The sequence below is a fragment of the Metopolophium dirhodum genome, chromosome 9, assembly GCF_019925205.1.
Source record: "Metopolophium dirhodum isolate CAU chromosome 9, ASM1992520v1, whole genome shotgun sequence".
Lineage (NCBI taxonomy): Eukaryota > Metazoa > Arthropoda > Insecta > Hemiptera > Aphididae > Metopolophium > Metopolophium dirhodum.
The window spans coordinates 13,884,313-13,900,785 of record NC_083568.1 but is presented as its reverse complement, the minus strand read 5'-3'; the positions used below and the strand labels follow the sequence as shown (position 1 = coordinate 13,900,785).

General features: G+C 29.8%; 4 protein-coding genes across 10 annotated transcripts in view; 2 read left to right on the top strand and 2 right to left on the bottom strand.

Moving 5' to 3' along the window:
• LOC132952891 (longitudinals lacking protein, isoforms A/B/D/L-like) overlaps positions 1–2,688 on the top strand; it is a 30,076-nt gene extending 27,388 nt beyond the window's left edge. For 2 of the 5 annotated variants that reach the window (XM_061025385.1, XM_061025384.1), the window contains exon 4: positions 2,116–2,688. In XM_061025385.1, coding sequence (XP_060881368.1) covers positions 2,116–2,300 — 185 coding nt within the window. In that variant the 3' untranslated portion in view covers positions 2,301–2,688. Of the gene's footprint in view, positions 1–1,050; positions 1,869–2,115 lie in introns of those variants that run through there. The other 3 variants (XM_061025388.1, XM_061025387.1, XR_009665527.1) reach the window with 2 other exon arrangements.
• Positions 2,689–4,586: 1,898 nt separating this feature from the next.
• Positions 4,587–7,373, bottom strand: LOC132952894 (probable NADH dehydrogenase [ubiquinone] flavoprotein 2, mitochondrial). The gene is made up of 6 exons (XM_061025390.1): positions 7,217–7,373; positions 7,071–7,130; positions 5,883–5,945; positions 5,417–5,812; positions 4,945–5,021; positions 4,587–4,881 (listed from the first exon to the last, which is right to left on the bottom strand). The coding sequence occupies exons 1-6, from the start codon at positions 7,247–7,249 to the stop codon at positions 4,788–4,790; spliced, it is 723 nt and encodes a 240-aa protein (XP_060881373.1). The 5' UTR covers positions 7,250–7,373; the 3' UTR covers positions 4,587–4,787.
• An 87-nt stretch (positions 7,374–7,460) lies between these two features.
• On the top strand, positions 7,461–12,608 carry LOC132952889 (exocyst complex component 7). 2 transcript variants are annotated; one of them, XM_061025373.1, is made up of 14 exons: positions 7,461–7,627; positions 7,953–8,118; positions 8,195–8,391; positions 8,474–8,591; positions 8,653–8,900; positions 8,971–9,038; positions 9,094–9,191; positions 9,267–9,451; positions 9,630–9,809; positions 9,881–10,118; positions 10,183–10,399; positions 10,464–10,566; positions 11,184–11,317; positions 11,410–12,608. In XM_061025373.1, exons 1-14 carry the CDS (start codon positions 7,601–7,603, stop codon positions 11,510–11,512), a joined length of 2,082 nt encoding a protein of 693 aa, XP_060881356.1. In that variant the 5' UTR covers positions 7,461–7,600; the 3' UTR covers positions 11,513–12,608. The 2 variants fall into 2 exon arrangements, with proteins under 2 accessions (XP_060881356.1, XP_060881355.1); XM_061025372.1 differs by having other exon boundaries at positions 11,394–12,608.
• Positions 12,609–12,688: 80 nt separating this feature from the next.
• Positions 12,689–16,415, bottom strand: LOC132952890 (phosphoacetylglucosamine mutase). Of its 2 annotated transcripts, none has more exons than XM_061025374.1 (10): positions 15,990–16,415; positions 15,628–15,930; positions 15,338–15,539; positions 15,102–15,260; positions 14,853–15,021; positions 14,669–14,781; positions 14,310–14,473; positions 13,937–14,120; positions 13,758–13,873; positions 12,689–13,073 (listed from the first exon to the last, which is right to left on the bottom strand). In XM_061025374.1, exons 1-10 carry the CDS (start codon positions 16,094–16,096, stop codon positions 12,941–12,943), a joined length of 1,650 nt encoding a protein of 549 aa, XP_060881357.1. In that variant the 5' UTR covers positions 16,097–16,415; the 3' UTR covers positions 12,689–12,940. The 2 variants fall into 2 exon arrangements, with proteins under 2 accessions (XP_060881357.1, XP_060881358.1); XM_061025375.1 differs by having other exon boundaries at positions 15,628–15,853.
• Positions 16,416–16,473: the final 58 nt, after the last annotated feature.

Here is a 16,473-nt window from a genome sequence, read left to right as displayed (position 1 = left end):
TATTCAATTATTAATTTTATACAATCGTAATAACGTGGATAGTATAATATATATATATGTGTGTTATATTATATAGACAAATATAAAATCAAACTACATAATATATATTATATATATGTAGGTGTAAAATATGTAATTATATTCTGATCGACCAATACCAAATAATAAGTTCGCATGTTCTACCTAATTGAATTTTGCGCCTGTATAGTTATTATGTATATATAGGACTATAGTATTGATTTTTAAACGCAAGTACATTATATTAAAAATGTAACAATCAATATTAATAATATTATATAATGTTTTGAAAATAGATATAGTCAATCGGTACCTACGAATTATTTCGTACGCTGAGCAGGTTATCCTTATTTTGGTAAAGTTAAGTAGATATACGGATCAAAGAAATCGCTGGATCTTCGTCAACGGGAGGGAGGGGATATATTTTCATAACTTAAATATTATTATGTAGGTATCTGTACTCAGAACGGAAGTATATATTTGGTTTTATTCCGTTGTACTATATCACATTCGGCCGACCTAACTTAACTCACATACTAGCCAAAATAAAATACATATTATTAAAAGTGATTTTTCGAGGTGAAGGCGCTGTCGTTTGTGCATCGTTATTCATTATAATATATATGTATAGGACATTGCCGGGGCAAGTTAGATGACGCGAAGACAAAACCGGCGTACATAATATAAATATTATATACAACGAGGAAATTAATTTTCAGCCATTTTGGTGCGAAAATTATCGATTATAAATTATAATATAAATGAATATGATGTACTGCTCGTTGGCAAGGGACGCACTAGACGTCACGAAAACATGCGCCACGGGGAAGCTACGAAAAACCAATAGTCCTTTATCACAGCCCGGGCTTGTTCCGTCTTTTATTTATATTACAATACTAACGCTTCTCTTCGGTTGTATATGAGTATAATATGACTATAATGAAATATACTATTTCGGTGGACTCGACACACAAGACCAAACAATGTTGAATGTTGATACCCAACGCTAATCGCCACCGTGTTTTGTTTCAGGGCGTTTGCAACACATTTGGATTTCCAAATGTCCATACTGCCGGATGGTAATCTGTACGGAGTTAGAAAACCATTTGGGTTCGTGCAGCGTGTTCGGCACGCTTAAGACATACGTGGCGGCCAGGAGGACACGACCTTAAATCACGCCCTGCACCGCAGTCTTATATATATATATATATATGTACAGTGAAACCTCGCCTAACGAACACCTCCGAATAGCGGACGTTTTTTTTTTTTGGCAACAAACTACAAACTGTATTCTCTGAATAGTGGACAAATGAGGTTTCACTGTATAGAATATAACCAATGCTTCAGTATAATATATACGGTTCCTTCGGTACATGTACTGTCATACACTCATACCTCTACATATACTTGCTGCCGGGTTGAGGGTTGCACTGAAATGTACCATTAGGTGAATTTACCTATCCTTCTGTTGTTTGTTTTGCCAGTTATGCGAATACATCATTAGGTAGGTAGATATAGTATGCAATACAAATATAATGATGTGATAGGTACGTGACGAGATTATACACACATATTGTATGGATAGGTACCTATTTATTTCTAATAGACATAATAATATGTTACACACTATGGTATTATATTAATTAGATGATAAGTAAAAGTATGTGGTGTCACAGCTGCAGTTCTTGAATAATTGCTGCAGCTAACTGGTGCAGGTGGGTAAATTATTATTACTATTATTATTATTATTACGTTTTTTGTGTATTTTGTTGCTTTTTTAACGATACCTTTTTAGGTATACATTTTATTGTTCGGAGTTTTTTTATTATTATATTGTTGTTGAGATCATATTATAATGTTATATTATTTGCTTAATCCTCAATTTCTATTTTCTCGTTGGTTTAAGTCACCTTCATTATACCTACCTTCATATTTTAGTCTTTTTCTTCCATCACTCTCCATCTCTCTTCTGTGTAGTCTTTACTCTTTACCGCATAAATACTACAATATAATTTAATCATATTACATGATTTTATAATAATGGCCTGCAGCTGATGTGTTAGGCATATTATAATTTAATTTCGGTTTTTTTTACAGACGATAAGTATTGGTCGTGCAAAACGTGCAGTAAATGGTACAAGCACAGAGATTCCCTGCGCCGGCATATCAGAGACGAGTGCGGAAAAATGCCCCGTCACCAGTGCAACATTTGCCAGGCGTACTTTTACCATAGGCACAACTTGAAGACCCATTCTATGAGCAAACATCACATTTTGATTTGAACTCGTTGTGATTATCTATAAATTGTATTATGCTAGAAACCTTAATAATATGTTCTTGATTTATGCTATTGAAACTACCGCCTAAATTATACATACCCAATATACTAATATCAATATTCATAGGCAGAAATCAATTATACAATTTCAGGGGGGGGGCCTAATATTTTTAACATAAATGTAAGCGGAGGGTTTCGAATTTTCGATCTCATACCACTAAAAATATGTCTTTTATTTTGTGGGTTAATGCCTTAATGGGATATTTGAGGATGTTAAGATTTACGTCTATGTACTATCATGTATGTATCACAATATTGTAAGATTATGTACTACTATGAGTATACTCGTATATAATATTGTTTGCAAACCGTGTAATATACATTATACCATTAACGTGTTATATTTTAATATTAATATTTAATTACCTATACCTAACTTGAGTTATGAAGTGTAGCGAGGCTGCTGTCTGCAGTGTCTACCTAGATAATATATTAATATCGCATCTGCATTTTACTATATATTATATTATATAGTATGTACCTATTTATTCCAATTATTAAACTAAAAAGTTTCCTTGTAAATGTAAACGCAATTTAGTATAGGTACTTAAAAAAACAAAAAAAAAGATAAAGATTTACTAATATACCTACCTACTGATTACTACTAAAGACTATACAATATTATATTATATAATATATTACGTCCAATATTCAATAAGGTAATCCCAATCATTTGCTAACTAGATATTATTACTTATATATGTAAATAGAGGCTAGGTATAATACAATATATTAAACATATTTATTATATTTTGTATACCTACTCTCGTTTGCGTTGCTTTTATTTATGTGACTATAGTGTGCAGTCGCCGCTATCATTATTATATTATATTATGAAAATAGTTAGCGTTGCATGTGAGCTGCTGCGAACACACACACTTACATAATACTGGATCCAAACTGCGCGGTCTTGGTGCTAATAATTTGTATATTTTCGTTTGTTTTTTCTGTTGTTGTCTTTTGTCTTCTCGCCGTCCGTCTTCAGGTGACCCATACGCCAACCGCGGACGCAACCTGCATCCGTCCACCAGAATCCAACACCACCTACCTACCAATCATCACCAGCGCTCGATGTACGCCTGCGCTCGGTGCGGCAACTCGTACGCACGACTCCACAGCCTCAGCCGGCACGTCCGATTCGAGTGTGGCGTCGATCCGAAGTTCGAGTGTCCCGTATGCCACAAAAAGTCCAAGCACAAACACAACCTGTTGTTGCACATGAAGACCCACCTCAAGTGAAAAGATCTGTGAAAAAACACCTGTTGTGCCCTGGCTCCCCATTATAATATTATTGTTGGTACGTATCGTCATCCGCGGTAGTAAATAATATTGTATAATAGCAACGTCGTGCAAAGGCTTTATATTAATATTTTCTCTAGTCAATATATGTATAACATAATATGTATGTACATTGTACTTGGAACTTATTGTAAGGACTATAATAAATCTATATAATACTATGATAGTGTATTATGTTTACTATAATATTGTGTTATGGTACCTCCTAATACTGTTAATAAACATTTGCAATTTCACTTTTGTAACACTAACCAGATTTTTTTTACAAAAAATCAACATTTGTGACTGTTTATTTTTTAAGATGATTAAAAATAATTTTATATATTATTTGTTCATTTTTTTTTTAAAATTCACATTCCTATAAATTAACAAATTTGGTTAATATTGTGATACAATATTAAACTTAACATGTTTTATGTTCATAATATTTGTTAATGTATCATTTATACATTAAACTAATATTCAATTTCCTGTGTTAGAAATGTTCAGTTCCTTGTTCTTTTGAAAAAATAAATTCTTTCTTATTTCTAAAAATAATTATTTCCTGTAAAATGTAATTGGTCTAGAAATCCGTTCCTATTCAATTTTGTGCTGCTATTATCTTACTTATGCTTTTAACCACACTATATATTGCGAGGTCTATTATCATAATAATGTAGTAATGTTGACAACCATTACAATCATCTAGGTATATCGGATTACTTGGATGAACAATTATTCATGAACCTCAGGCTAGACGAAAAGCATACATGCCCAGACTGTTTGGATACATTTGGCGATCAACTCTCGCTTGTGCATCACAGAACAGTTGTGTGTGGTCTGGACCTCATGTATGAATGCATTAAATGCCACCGTCGGTTCAAATACAACCACAATCTAAAGGCTCACGGTGCTACGTGTTTGAAACAGAAAAAAATAAACAAGAAAAACCTACACCACGATACAAGAGATCTTTAATTCTAGTTGTATATTAAATAATTATATACATTTTTTAACATACATAATAATTTCTTTTTTTTTCAAATTATTTAACATGTAAAGCAAAAAAAAAAAAAAAACACTAATGTTACGTAATCATGTATTGCGACAAGTTTCAAAACAAAAAATTGTTGTTTTACTAGAGTATTGTAACTTATAAATCTGGTCGTACTTTAAATCCAGGACCATAGGGTTCTTCTTTCAATGATGTTAATCCATCCATTGGCTCTGATGCATACCGACTAGATCTATATAGAATTGGGAAATAATATGATTAATAAGTGCTTTCTTTAGAAGACTGCAAGAATTACCTGGGTCCTGGAGTAGGAGTTTTACCATTCTTCAAGTCATCAATTATAGATTCAACATCCTTTGTAGTCAAATCTTCCTACAAATTCATACATATAAATTACTAATTAAATATGGCATCATTAATATTAATTTAGGGATTAATAATTTATACGGACAAAAATGTTCTAGAATTTACTTTGAAAACAATTAAAATATTATTTTGTTATAAATTAGCTATTGATTTATACAATGTTTAAAACATTTTAGAATTGAAAAATATTTATCTAGGACGCAGGGTTGGAACATATAAAATTACTTAGTTGTATACATTTTATACTATTACTGTATAAGTTTTTTTTTTTAATAGTTGCACTGAACAGCAATTATCAGGTATAATTCACCAAGTTTATGTGATATATTGATTTGTTTTATACACGTATGTTACCAACCCTGGTAAAACGCTATACTATATTATTATACAGGTTAACTTACAAAATAATCATCGTTGACTTGCATCATTGGAGCATTGACGCATGCACCCAAACATTCTACTTCAGACAATGTCCATTGGCCATCCTTGCTAGTTTCTCCTACACCAATATCTAATTTTTTCTTTAAACATGACATAACGTCATCCGAACCTCGCAACCAGCAAGGAGTTGTTGTGCATACCTGCAAGTGATACTTGCCAGTCGGTTTTCGCATAAACATTGTGTAAAAAGTGGCGACTTCATAAACCCTCATTTTAGGTAAGTCTAATACATCAGCCACCTTGTGCATAGCTGATATAGGTAACCAACCATGTTGTCTTTGAGCTAAATCCAACAGTGGTATCATAGCTGCTCGCTTATGACCTTCTGGGTATATTGCTAATATGGCATCAATTCTCTATTAAACAAATTAGATTTGTGTCAAGGGTGAGTATAATGAGTACACAAACAAGGATGAAAATAATTACTTTTTTGTTTTCATCGCTGAACTCAAATTTGATATCCAGATTATCCTCCTTTGTATCCCTATGCTGAAAATATATAACCATAGATAATTAAATATATTGGACTATTAGAGAATAACACCAATACAAGTTTAAATTAATATTGTCTTTACTTTAATTGTAGCTAGATATCAGATTGTACCTCATCTATTTATTTATAAGTTTATAAAATCATTAATACTACTAGTTGAGGTTTAAATTTATATTTATTAGTCGAGGTCAATAAAAAAGTAATAGTTTTATTTAATTAGGGATATCTATTGAATAGTTATTGTAATGCAATATGCAATAATTTACATCTAATTAACTGAACACTCAACAGTTATAACCTACCCCATAAGCCCAACAGCTATAAAGACAACAGTAAAATAAAAAAAAAAATGAGAATAATAACAATATTGATACATTTAAAAATCTGGACAAGTCACACAGTGGAGAGATACATTCACATTACTAATTATAACTTGTAGGTTTTTCATAGAAACTTATTTACAAACACAATCCTTATAATTTGGTGTACTAGTACTGTAGTTATACAATAATCAACAGTAAGTACATATTAAGGAGTTAAATATAGGCAATTTCTCCGAGGAAAAAAAATTTTAACTGAATAACTTCTAGATATTTTTAAATTTGTAACAAAATGTCACTCTAATGGTTCCACGAATATTTGGATTTAATATATTTTATGACCATGATCTTTTAATACATTTTATATAAAATGTAATTAGTTGTCTAATATAATATACAGAATAATTCTGATATCTGATATAGTAGCAATATGAAGAATTACAGGAGTGCGCTATATTTCGGAATTCACAACAAATAATAAAAAAGATTTAGGAAAAGTATTAGATACTCAAAAATATTGAACTTCTAATATCTATCAAAAAACCAAATTGCATTAGTTAATCATACATACCTTTTTTAAATTTTTATTACAAGTATACTTAAATGTTGTTCACATGGATTGCAAAAAGCGAAAATGTGGGTATCACAACTAGGTACCAAAGTAACCTATTAGAAATATTAGTTTTGGACTTTCACAATACAGATTTTCCTAAGCCAAATGACATAAGTAATCGAAAAAGTTGTCGACAAAACTTAAGTAATGTAATGGTTAAGCAAACAATAACATAAAATTATGCTCACATTGAACATTGTGTCATGTTTGAGGACTGCAGACGTCTGGAAGGTTCTTGAATTTGACAACTACAAATAATAAACAAAATATACATTAACATTTACCTAAAGGTAGATGGTGCTAACGTATTACAGAAACGTAGATAAGTACTTACGAGACATTTTGCAATTTTGTTCAGAGACAACATTTTTGGTGAATTTTTGACAAATAAAACGGTTTTAATGACCGGAAAATTTTTTTTCTGAATGATAGAGGTAAAGGACTAAATCACCAAGCAAAAAAATGTCTTATCACGTACAATTTGTTTCTTTTTCATGTCAGCTGTTTATTTTGGTTTGATAAAAGATAACAAGTTATCATGATTCGCGAGAACAATGAATAGAGAGTAGGGACTATATTCCTATAATAGTATAATATTGTTTAATTGTTTTGAATTAATTGAATTACTTCCGAAGTTCCGAATTAATTTTTTTTTGTACCATGTAGACAGTTTAAAATAATTGAATTTAATAAACATTTTTAATAAACGCATAGAATTATGGATTCCATTGGAAAATTAGAAAAGGTAAAAAGAAATTTCCTAAATAAAAAAAAGATAAATAATAAATTGTAATAAATAGGTACATAGTTTAATAATAATTTAATGAATAGTGAAACAGCTTATGGTATCCTGTGAAATTTTTTCTTATCGAATCGTGTGAGAAAACTTAAAGAATGTAGATAAATTATTAATAATTTAACATTTTTTGAAATGTATTAAATATCGTAGGTTTCCTTAAAAAAAACTACTAAAGCAATAAGGTAGTATGCTATTATGCTACTATTTTGTGTTTATTTAGCTTGTTTAAAATAATTGTAAATAATTAAATTTATTATTAATTTGTTATTAGGAGCGGCAGAATTTAGAAGCATTTAAAGAACAGGTGCAACGTAATAATCAATTATCAGATAAAATGGTCGATATCCTAACGTCGTTTGAAAACAGACTTGGTAGACTTCAACAAACTATACTCCCGATTTATAATGAAATGGAGAATCTACAGTTAAAAAAGACAAGTATGATCAGAGTTTAGTAATTTGTTCGCTAAACAATTAATAATCATTAATTTCTAAACATTTGTTTTAATTTTAGACATTGAAAAAACAATGTTTGCATTGGACAAAGTAATAATGTTCCATGATGTGTGTCCAACAGTTGAATCGATTATTTTAGGAAGACCAAATGGGTCAGATGGTTTGAATGAGTACTTGGATGCTATGGAAAAACTACGTGAGGCACAAAACTATTTTGAAAAAAATAATCCTCAAAGTGTTGAACTAGAAAATGTGGTATGTTAAATTATTGAATTAAATTTTTTATTTATTTTTAACATGATTTAATAATTAATATGTTTCATTTGTTGTACTTTAGTCGTCACTGTTTAAGACTGGAGGCGATAGTATCCAGAGAGAGTTTAAAGAGATCCTTTTAAAGCATAGTAGACATGTTCAACCAGCAATTTTGGTTGATATTTCCACGAATGATGATGGTTAGTAAATTTACTACTAGTAAATTATTTAAATTGAATTTTTTTTTTATTGATTCCATAGAGTTGGTAGCTGATGATTCATCTTCTGTGAGTTCTATTAGCCATTTCTCTGAAATTGTTTCCTCGGATCTAATTCGTTTAGCAGATTGGTTAATCAGTCAATCTCGCGACGAATACATGAATGTGTATGCTAGAGTAAGGGCTAACACTCTCACCAAATCGATGACTACTCTTAAAGAATACCAGAAAACTGGAAGTGCTGGAAGCACTAATATGGCCATTGGGCAGACTATGGGTTCACCTTCAGTAGTATGTTTCAAATAAACCGTGTTAAAATATGATTATTTATTGATAAATGAACATATTTTTTCTACTTTAGAAATCCAAATTTCCCCATAGATCTGAAGTTACTGTCACTAGAAAAACTTCTAAACGTATCCAGCATGTGTAAGTAAATCTGTGTTCAAAATTTATTTCAGGTTGATTAGTTATATTGTTCTAGATTCGAGAAAAAAGCTAATCGTATGTTTTTAAAAGCATCTCAAACATTAGGACAGTCGACCGGTTTGAATTTGGGGACCAGGAGACCTACACTTATAGGTAATTAATAATTATTATTTTGTGATTTTGTCTAATTTTATCAATACCTAATGATATCAAAAATAATCTTTTCAGAAAACCGCGAAGACATTGTTGATGAACAAGAAATGGAAAATTATCTTATTTCTGTAATTGCTCTGCAAAAACTCATGCAAGCAGAACTGTCACTAATGGTTGGTATAATACCAATCAAACATCATCATCAAGTATTCCAAATCATTATTCAAGAAAGCCTCGCTAATATTGTTCACGAAGGAGAGGTATTATATTGATGTTGATATTATTTTTTTATAATGTTCACTTTTAACCATATTACAAAACAATAAAGTGATACTATTGTGCTTCTACAAATGTACAAACATTTTATTATCTTCGGAATATTGCTGGTCGTTCTTCAGAATAATTAATAATGTACGTAAAATAATATATTGATTGCAGAGCTTAGCTACTAGAGCAAAAAGATGTATTCATAGAAAAGAATTTGCCAATTTGTTTGTCATGTTTCCAATTTTAAAACATTTGGCTGCCATGAAGTCTGAATTCGAACGTACAATGGAAGGCTGTGATCCTACCATTAGAGGTCAATATTCAATTATACTCAATACACTTCACTCCACGGTTAGTAATCCTCTTTCCTCGTTTTCTCTTATATTATGATAACCTATCACAATATTATTTTTCCTAATTAGGGGGTTAGAACACTGGAAGAAATAGTTGAAAGTGTGAGGACTGACAATTCTATGGGGTTGCCGCGAGATGGTACAGTTTATCAATTAACTAGTGATGTGCTTGTGTTGATGGAACAACTTCTTGACTATATAGACAGTGTGGGTCCTCTTTTAGCTCAAGTGCCATTATATAACAACATGGTATCACATCATGTCACTCCACCGGAAAAATATAAGTATCTTTTAGGACTTTATATCAGTAAGTATATACTGGTTATACATCCAAGAAATATTCAGCCCTTAAAACTATTGCATTTTGACAGAGAAAGTGTTGTCTCAGTTGAACTTGATGCTTGTGAATCGTAGTGACTCCTACAGCGAACCAGGTGTGAAATATTTGTTTCGTTTGAACAATTGTCACTATGTAGTCAAATCATTACAAAGGTCAGCCCTGTTGGATATAGTTTCTTTGACTGAACCTGAATGTGAAAATACCTACGATGAGATGATTGCGTCACATAAAAAGTCTTATCAACAATGGTAAAAATATTTATTAATCTTTATATATTTATTATTTGATTAATAATTGTATTCTCAATTTCAGTTGGAATAGAATACTAGGTTTCATAGTTAATTTGGATGATGTTCAAGTTGTAAATGGCAGACTCAAGGATAAGGACCGTAATATAATCAAAGAGAGATTTTCTGTAAGTTCTACAATCCCTTCTTAAAAATGATATAATGACAGATACTTAGAAATCATATTAATGTTAATTTGCATGCATTTTATTTCTACCAAATAAAATCTGTTATGACCATTGTTACTTTCTTTTTTTTTTCACTGTGTTATGTGTATATTTTTAATTTTATGTTGATGAAAATGTTGCACTAGTTACTTAAGAGGACAACATACCCGAATATGTTGACTCTGTCTTACAAATGTACAACATAGCAAAAACTCTTGCACGTGAAAGAACCAAGAAGGTTACAGTCATAACTAAGAAACAAAATTTCCACCACATAAAAAAAAGTAACTTTTTTCGTATAAGTGATATCAAAAATATAAAAACAATATCGCATAACCAAATTTCTCCTTTTAATGTGGTGAAAATGTTGTTTCTTAGTTTATGACTGTAGCTTTCTCAATTCTTAACCATGTAAAAGAGTTTTTGATTTGTTGGGTATTTGTAAGACGGAGACAACACGTGCAGGTGTGACACACATCACATTTTATAGCATTTTTAAGAACATTGTGATATTTTTCACTTTATAAAACTGGTATTATTAATATTTAATCTATATTGTTTTGTTATGATTTGTATAGGGTTTTAATAAAGAAATTGAAGAAGTACTAAAGCTTCAAAGAGGTTATACAATACCTGATGTTGAATTACGAGAAGGGTTGAAACGTGATAACAAGGAATTTGTTTTACCAAAATACAGTGCATTTTATGACAAGTAATACATTATATGCAATTATATTTACTTTTTAAAAGTTTATTGAAACAAAATTTATTGAGCACTTCGGTTATAGATATGTACATTTACAGATTTTCACAGTCGTCGTTTACCAAAAATCCAGAAAAATATGTCAAGTACACTCCAGCTCAAGTGTCTGCTATGCTCGATCGATTCTTTGATGTCGCTGCTTAAACCGTCAGTACCCCCCCCCCCCCCCAATATAGTATTATTTTAAATACTTGTTTTTTTATCATGTTCTAATCATTCTTTATTATTATTGTTATTTATTTATTTAGACATATTCATTACAAATTAATAACTTTATTTTTCAATCTCTACCTTTTTTATTCGACTGTAACATCAAGTAATAAGTATTAATCATACATTTATTAAATGTCTTGAACAATTTTATTATTATAGAAATATCTAATAGCAGACTGATCAAATTGTCGAAATGTTCATTTATAGTGATACTCTCTAAAGGATTAATTTATTATATTTTTTCAATACTAATGAAAATTATGTACCTTATCCTATTAAATTGTGATTGTTATTACTTATTTATATAATTAAAATTCATATTTTTTTATAATAATTAAAAATATTAATAATTATTTTTATGGATACCTAACGTGAACAATATTTCTAAAAATGTTTAATCCAAGATCCTATTTTTACAATATACAAACTTAAAAATAAAATGTACCAATTTTATAGAAAAGTGTACAAAGTTGTCCAAAGTGTAAGTATCTACATTTTAAAGCATTGAAAAATTATGTTACATTGCATTAAAATCCTATTTTCTACTCTATTTCCTTCTTAAATCAAACAATAAAAATATTCTTTGAAAACATATTTCATTTGGATGAGAGATTTGGATGTAATTATCTATAATTTAATTGACATTTTAAGCATTTCAAATGTAAAACATTTGTTTTCACTTCATGTAAATAATAAATATTATATAATACAATAAACAATATTGTATTAATTTGTCAAATAAAACATTGTTATATAATTATTAACAAATTCATAATTTTTTTTAATAATAGTTGTATATTGTTAATACTTGTAATGAAAACAATTAAATAATAAACATACAATGAAATGGGCTCACCAGCACTATCCGGTGGGACTTATTTAATGTGGCTATAAAGAAGCCGTTATATGAACACTAGTGCAAGATTAGTAACTACCATCATTGTTCTAATTATTATGATTTACAGTTAAAACAATTCAATCAGAACTTATTGTATATAATATTAAGTTAGATGTTAAATTAGTTTTAATATTAATTTAATTATTATAACATTATATAAAAAATAAAAATATAAACAATTTAAAAATAAGAATCTGGTAACATCAATATACAAAATGTATATACTATAATATAATATTTATTTAAATATAATCAAAATTAAACAATGTTTTTCTTCTAAAATTAGCTAGTTTCACAAAAATATTAATAAAATCTGAACATAGGTATCTTAGAAAAATTATATATTTTATGAAAGTGTACCAGCATATTAGTACAAAATCACTTAAATCACGTATGCTTTATTAACCCTGGATAATATTACTGTATTTGAACACATCAAATTGCACTTTATATAGTTTAGTTTATTCTGGTTTTTTTCCAACACCATCAGCTATATCGTAAACAGCGGTAGCCACTTCAACAGCAAGTTTATCAGCGTTAAATTGAGTGTCTGCTTCAGCATAAATTCTCACCAAATCTTCTGTACCAGAAGGTCTACAAAGTAAAAAGTAAAAATTATTGTATATTAATGTATTTACTATAAAATAGAAAAAATTATTTTCTATCGGACATTGCACAAATAACTACACAATATATTTTACATTAACATATAATATCATATCGGGCGTCGCTCTTTACTGCATAAATGTTCAAAATACAAATTGGACAAAACCGCACACAGACATTAAAATACTAGATATCCCATTACCTCAAATAAATTTATTGAAATTGTTGAGCACATTTTTATGCTTAAGAAATAATCTTTCAGATGCTATTTTTAATTATTATGATGTAAAACACATTTTGGATTTTTTAATTTGGCTTGTGTACTTTGATTTATGGAATTTGAATTTTACATTATATATTTATATTTCAATTTGTGTGGTATTATACTATTTTTGTGTGCGGAAATAAGCTGTATAGTTATATAAACCCGTGCGGTAATGGGTTATACATTTTGTGCGGCATTAAGTCATGTTTGTACGGTAATGGAAAGCGCCGGTCATATAACACATGTTAAATACTTAGCTACTAATTATACCATCTCCTTCTCAACAAACAATTAAAATTAATAAGAGAAAAAAACCTTTTGTCAACTTGTAGATGAAACTCCCGAGTATTAAACTTGTTCAATACAATTATGGAAAATATATCCATTATTACCATAATATATTTTACCTGACAAAAGATCTGCCCATAGAATACTTTGACACAATAGAATCTATTATTCCTTGAAGGCCATGTGGTTTGATACAAATTCTCTCAGCGTCACCAGTCTCAAATGTATTTCTGTCCTGATATTTTACACATTATACAATTATTATTTATTGCTAAACACATAAATTCACATACATTACCTTGACAGTAACTTTTGTCAAACGATTTGGTAAATCAGAGTATGTTTTATACCAATCACTAATGCTCCATCCTCGTTCACAAAGTACAGACTCAACAATCAGCATATCCGAATAAGCATCGCCAACGGTTTCATTAGTCATATCCATAATGCAAATCAATTTCTTCAGTGCCAATGACATTGCCCTTAAAATATAAAACTAGTTTGAATATTTTTTAAATAATAAAGCAAACAAAAGATGTGTTTTTTAAACTTAAATCAAAATATTTAATCTGATTTGTAAATCTTGAATACTTTTTATTCTTAGGCAAAACATATTATTTAAGTGTAATGGTAATTGTATTATTTTAAATAAAATATAATGGGCAACATACTCATCTTTTTCAATAACAGATTGATTTCGAATAAGTTCACGTATAGCATCCTTGAATAATATAGTACCATGACCATTAGCTTCAAAATAAATGCCAACATCATAGTCGTTGGCTTTATGATGAAGATATTTCACACCAGTCGGAACACATGCAACAGGAACTTTCTGTAAAGCAAACACATAAGTTAATCATTTAATAATAAAATTAAAATTGTTTATACCAAGTTAATGATGAATATTGCTCTACTCTTTATAAATTAAGAACTGTTAAAATTATATTTGTTAGAATACAATTACATATAAATTATGTTAACTATAAATGTTTAATAAAGAAATAAATACACAAAGCAAAATTCATACCAACTTATCAGTTACATATTTTGTAGAATTTCCATTTGAATAAGCGGTTTGCACTAACCCTACATTGACATCAAGACCGGAATCAATGAATAAATCTTTTATATAACCAGCCACTACAATAAAATAAAATTAACAAATAACAAAATAAACAGAACATAATTTTAAATAAGTTTTGATGTAGTACCAAGTGTAGCAATTCGATCACCATCTAATAAATAAAATGTGTTGCTTTCATCAATAAAAGAATAAACTATTCTATCCGCATCTCCATCCACGGATACATATTTAGAGTGTGGTTTAATAGTCATTCCGGTAGGAGGACATTGGTTTGATTTCACAAAGTCTGCACCGCACTTAAATAAATGAAAGGGAAAAATATTTTGATGAACAACTATCCATTTAATTTTACTTAAAATAAAAAATATAACTATACTTTGTAATTTAGTTTTTCTGTATTCAATATGTCATCATTATGCATATTAATTACCAATGATTCCTCTAAATATGTGATTGCATCTTTCATTTTTAAAGCACCCACCCCATTAGCACCATCAAATTCTATTATTGGGCTATAATTTTTCAAATCTAAACACTAAGGCAGATACATTATATTGATAATAACAGAAATACATTGTCATCAATTAATTAATTATGTAAGTTGTTACTTGCCATTTTACGCAAAGTTTTAAAACTGTTTGTTAATTTAGTATAATAAGAATGTTCATTTGGCTGACCGTATAAGCAATTGGTGTTATAGCATCTAACAAAAAAATGTAACATTGGTGTTGTTATTATGCCAAAATCTTCAATATTACTTTTAAAAGCTTTAACACCATAAAGCACAGCTTCCAATAATCTTTTACCAGAATTTCTAAAAACATATAAACATATAAAATATAATTATTGTAAAAATAAATCCGCAAGACATAATATAATAATTTTAAAGGGTAGCCACTCACCTAGTATCACGACCGATGTACACACGAGGTATATATGATTTGTCAATATTATACTTTGAAGCAATATTTATGAGCATAGCACATACATCCTGGTTGTTAGGGGCATTAGCCAATTCGGTGGCATAGACTTCCCACGAGCTGTCCAACATTTCTCCTTGAGGGTCAATGAGTTTGATTCCATTATCATCTTGCGGATTGTGCGAGGCGGTTATCATTAGCCCCACTGCTGCCGATTTCAAATGTATTGAGCGCAGAGCAACCAGCATCCCCATCCGATGTTGGACATGGTCCAGATGTTCAGAACTGAAAATAGTAAGTATTTATTCCTCATTACAAGATTGAAGTGTGACCACCACACTCACTTATAACGAATGCCTGATGTGCCGTATTGAAACACTTTGGTTCCTGGATTTGGATACGACCCGATGTTCGATTCCACTTCTACAACATTCTCGATCCACTCATCCATGTTGACGCGGTAAAGTTTAATATTAACGTAAAATCAAAAAAAATTATAAAGACGTTCAACAACCGTATATTGGTATAGCAATAACGATAAAACTAAATTAAGATACCTCTGTTTAGACTGGCAGCTATCCTATAGCGTACGTCCAATACTGATGACGTGTTACTTTCATTCGACGCATTTCACTGTTGCATTCACGATATAAATTGGATCGACTGTGGACTCAGGACTGGGTGAAATTCGTTACATAATAATAATTGTATTGTATAGTTAAATATTAGGTACATTTCACCAGTTTCATTTCATTACATTTCGTACCCACTGATAGTCTGATAACCGGACAATCTTGTAAATAGAAAACACGTGTTGGATACAGTATG

What these genes read in the sequence shown, in the direction of transcription:
- LOC132952890 (XM_061025374.1), bottom strand. Translation starts at nt 16,096, where the DNA reads ATGGATGAGTGGATCGAGAATGTTGTAGAAGTGGAATCGAACATCGGG. An exon ending in TGACAAAAGTTACTGTCAAG is followed by an intron (nt 13,874 to 13,936) that starts GTAATGTATGTG and finishes GTAAAATATCAG; the next exon opens with GACAGAAATACATTTGAGAC. An exon ending in ATGGGCAGATCTTTTGTCAG is followed by an intron (nt 13,074 to 13,757) that starts GTAAAATATATT and finishes TTTACTTTGTAG; the next exon opens with ACCTTCTGGTACAGAAGATT.
- LOC132952894 (XM_061025390.1), bottom strand. Translation starts at nt 7,249, where the DNA reads ATGTTGTCTCTGAACAAAATTGCAAAATGTCTC. An exon ending in AACATGACACAATGTTCAAT is followed by an intron (nt 5,946 to 7,070) that starts GTGAGCATAATT and finishes ATATATTTTCAG; the next exon opens with CATAGGGATACAAAGGAGGA. An exon ending in ACTCCTACTCCAGGACCCAG is followed by an intron (nt 4,882 to 4,944) that starts GTAATTCTTGCA and finishes AATTCTATATAG; the next exon opens with ATCTAGTCGGTATGCATCAG.
- LOC132952889 (XM_061025372.1), top strand. Translation starts at nt 7,601, where the DNA reads ATGGATTCCATTGGAAAATTAGAAAAG. An exon ending in CTATGGGTTCACCTTCAGTA is followed by an intron (nt 8,901 to 8,970) that starts GTATGTTTCAAA and finishes TTTCTACTTTAG; the next exon opens with AAATCCAAATTTCCCCATAG. An exon ending in AAAAAGTCTTATCAACAATG is followed by an intron (nt 10,400 to 10,463) that starts GTAAAAATATTT and finishes TCTCAATTTCAG; the next exon opens with TTGGAATAGAATACTAGGTT.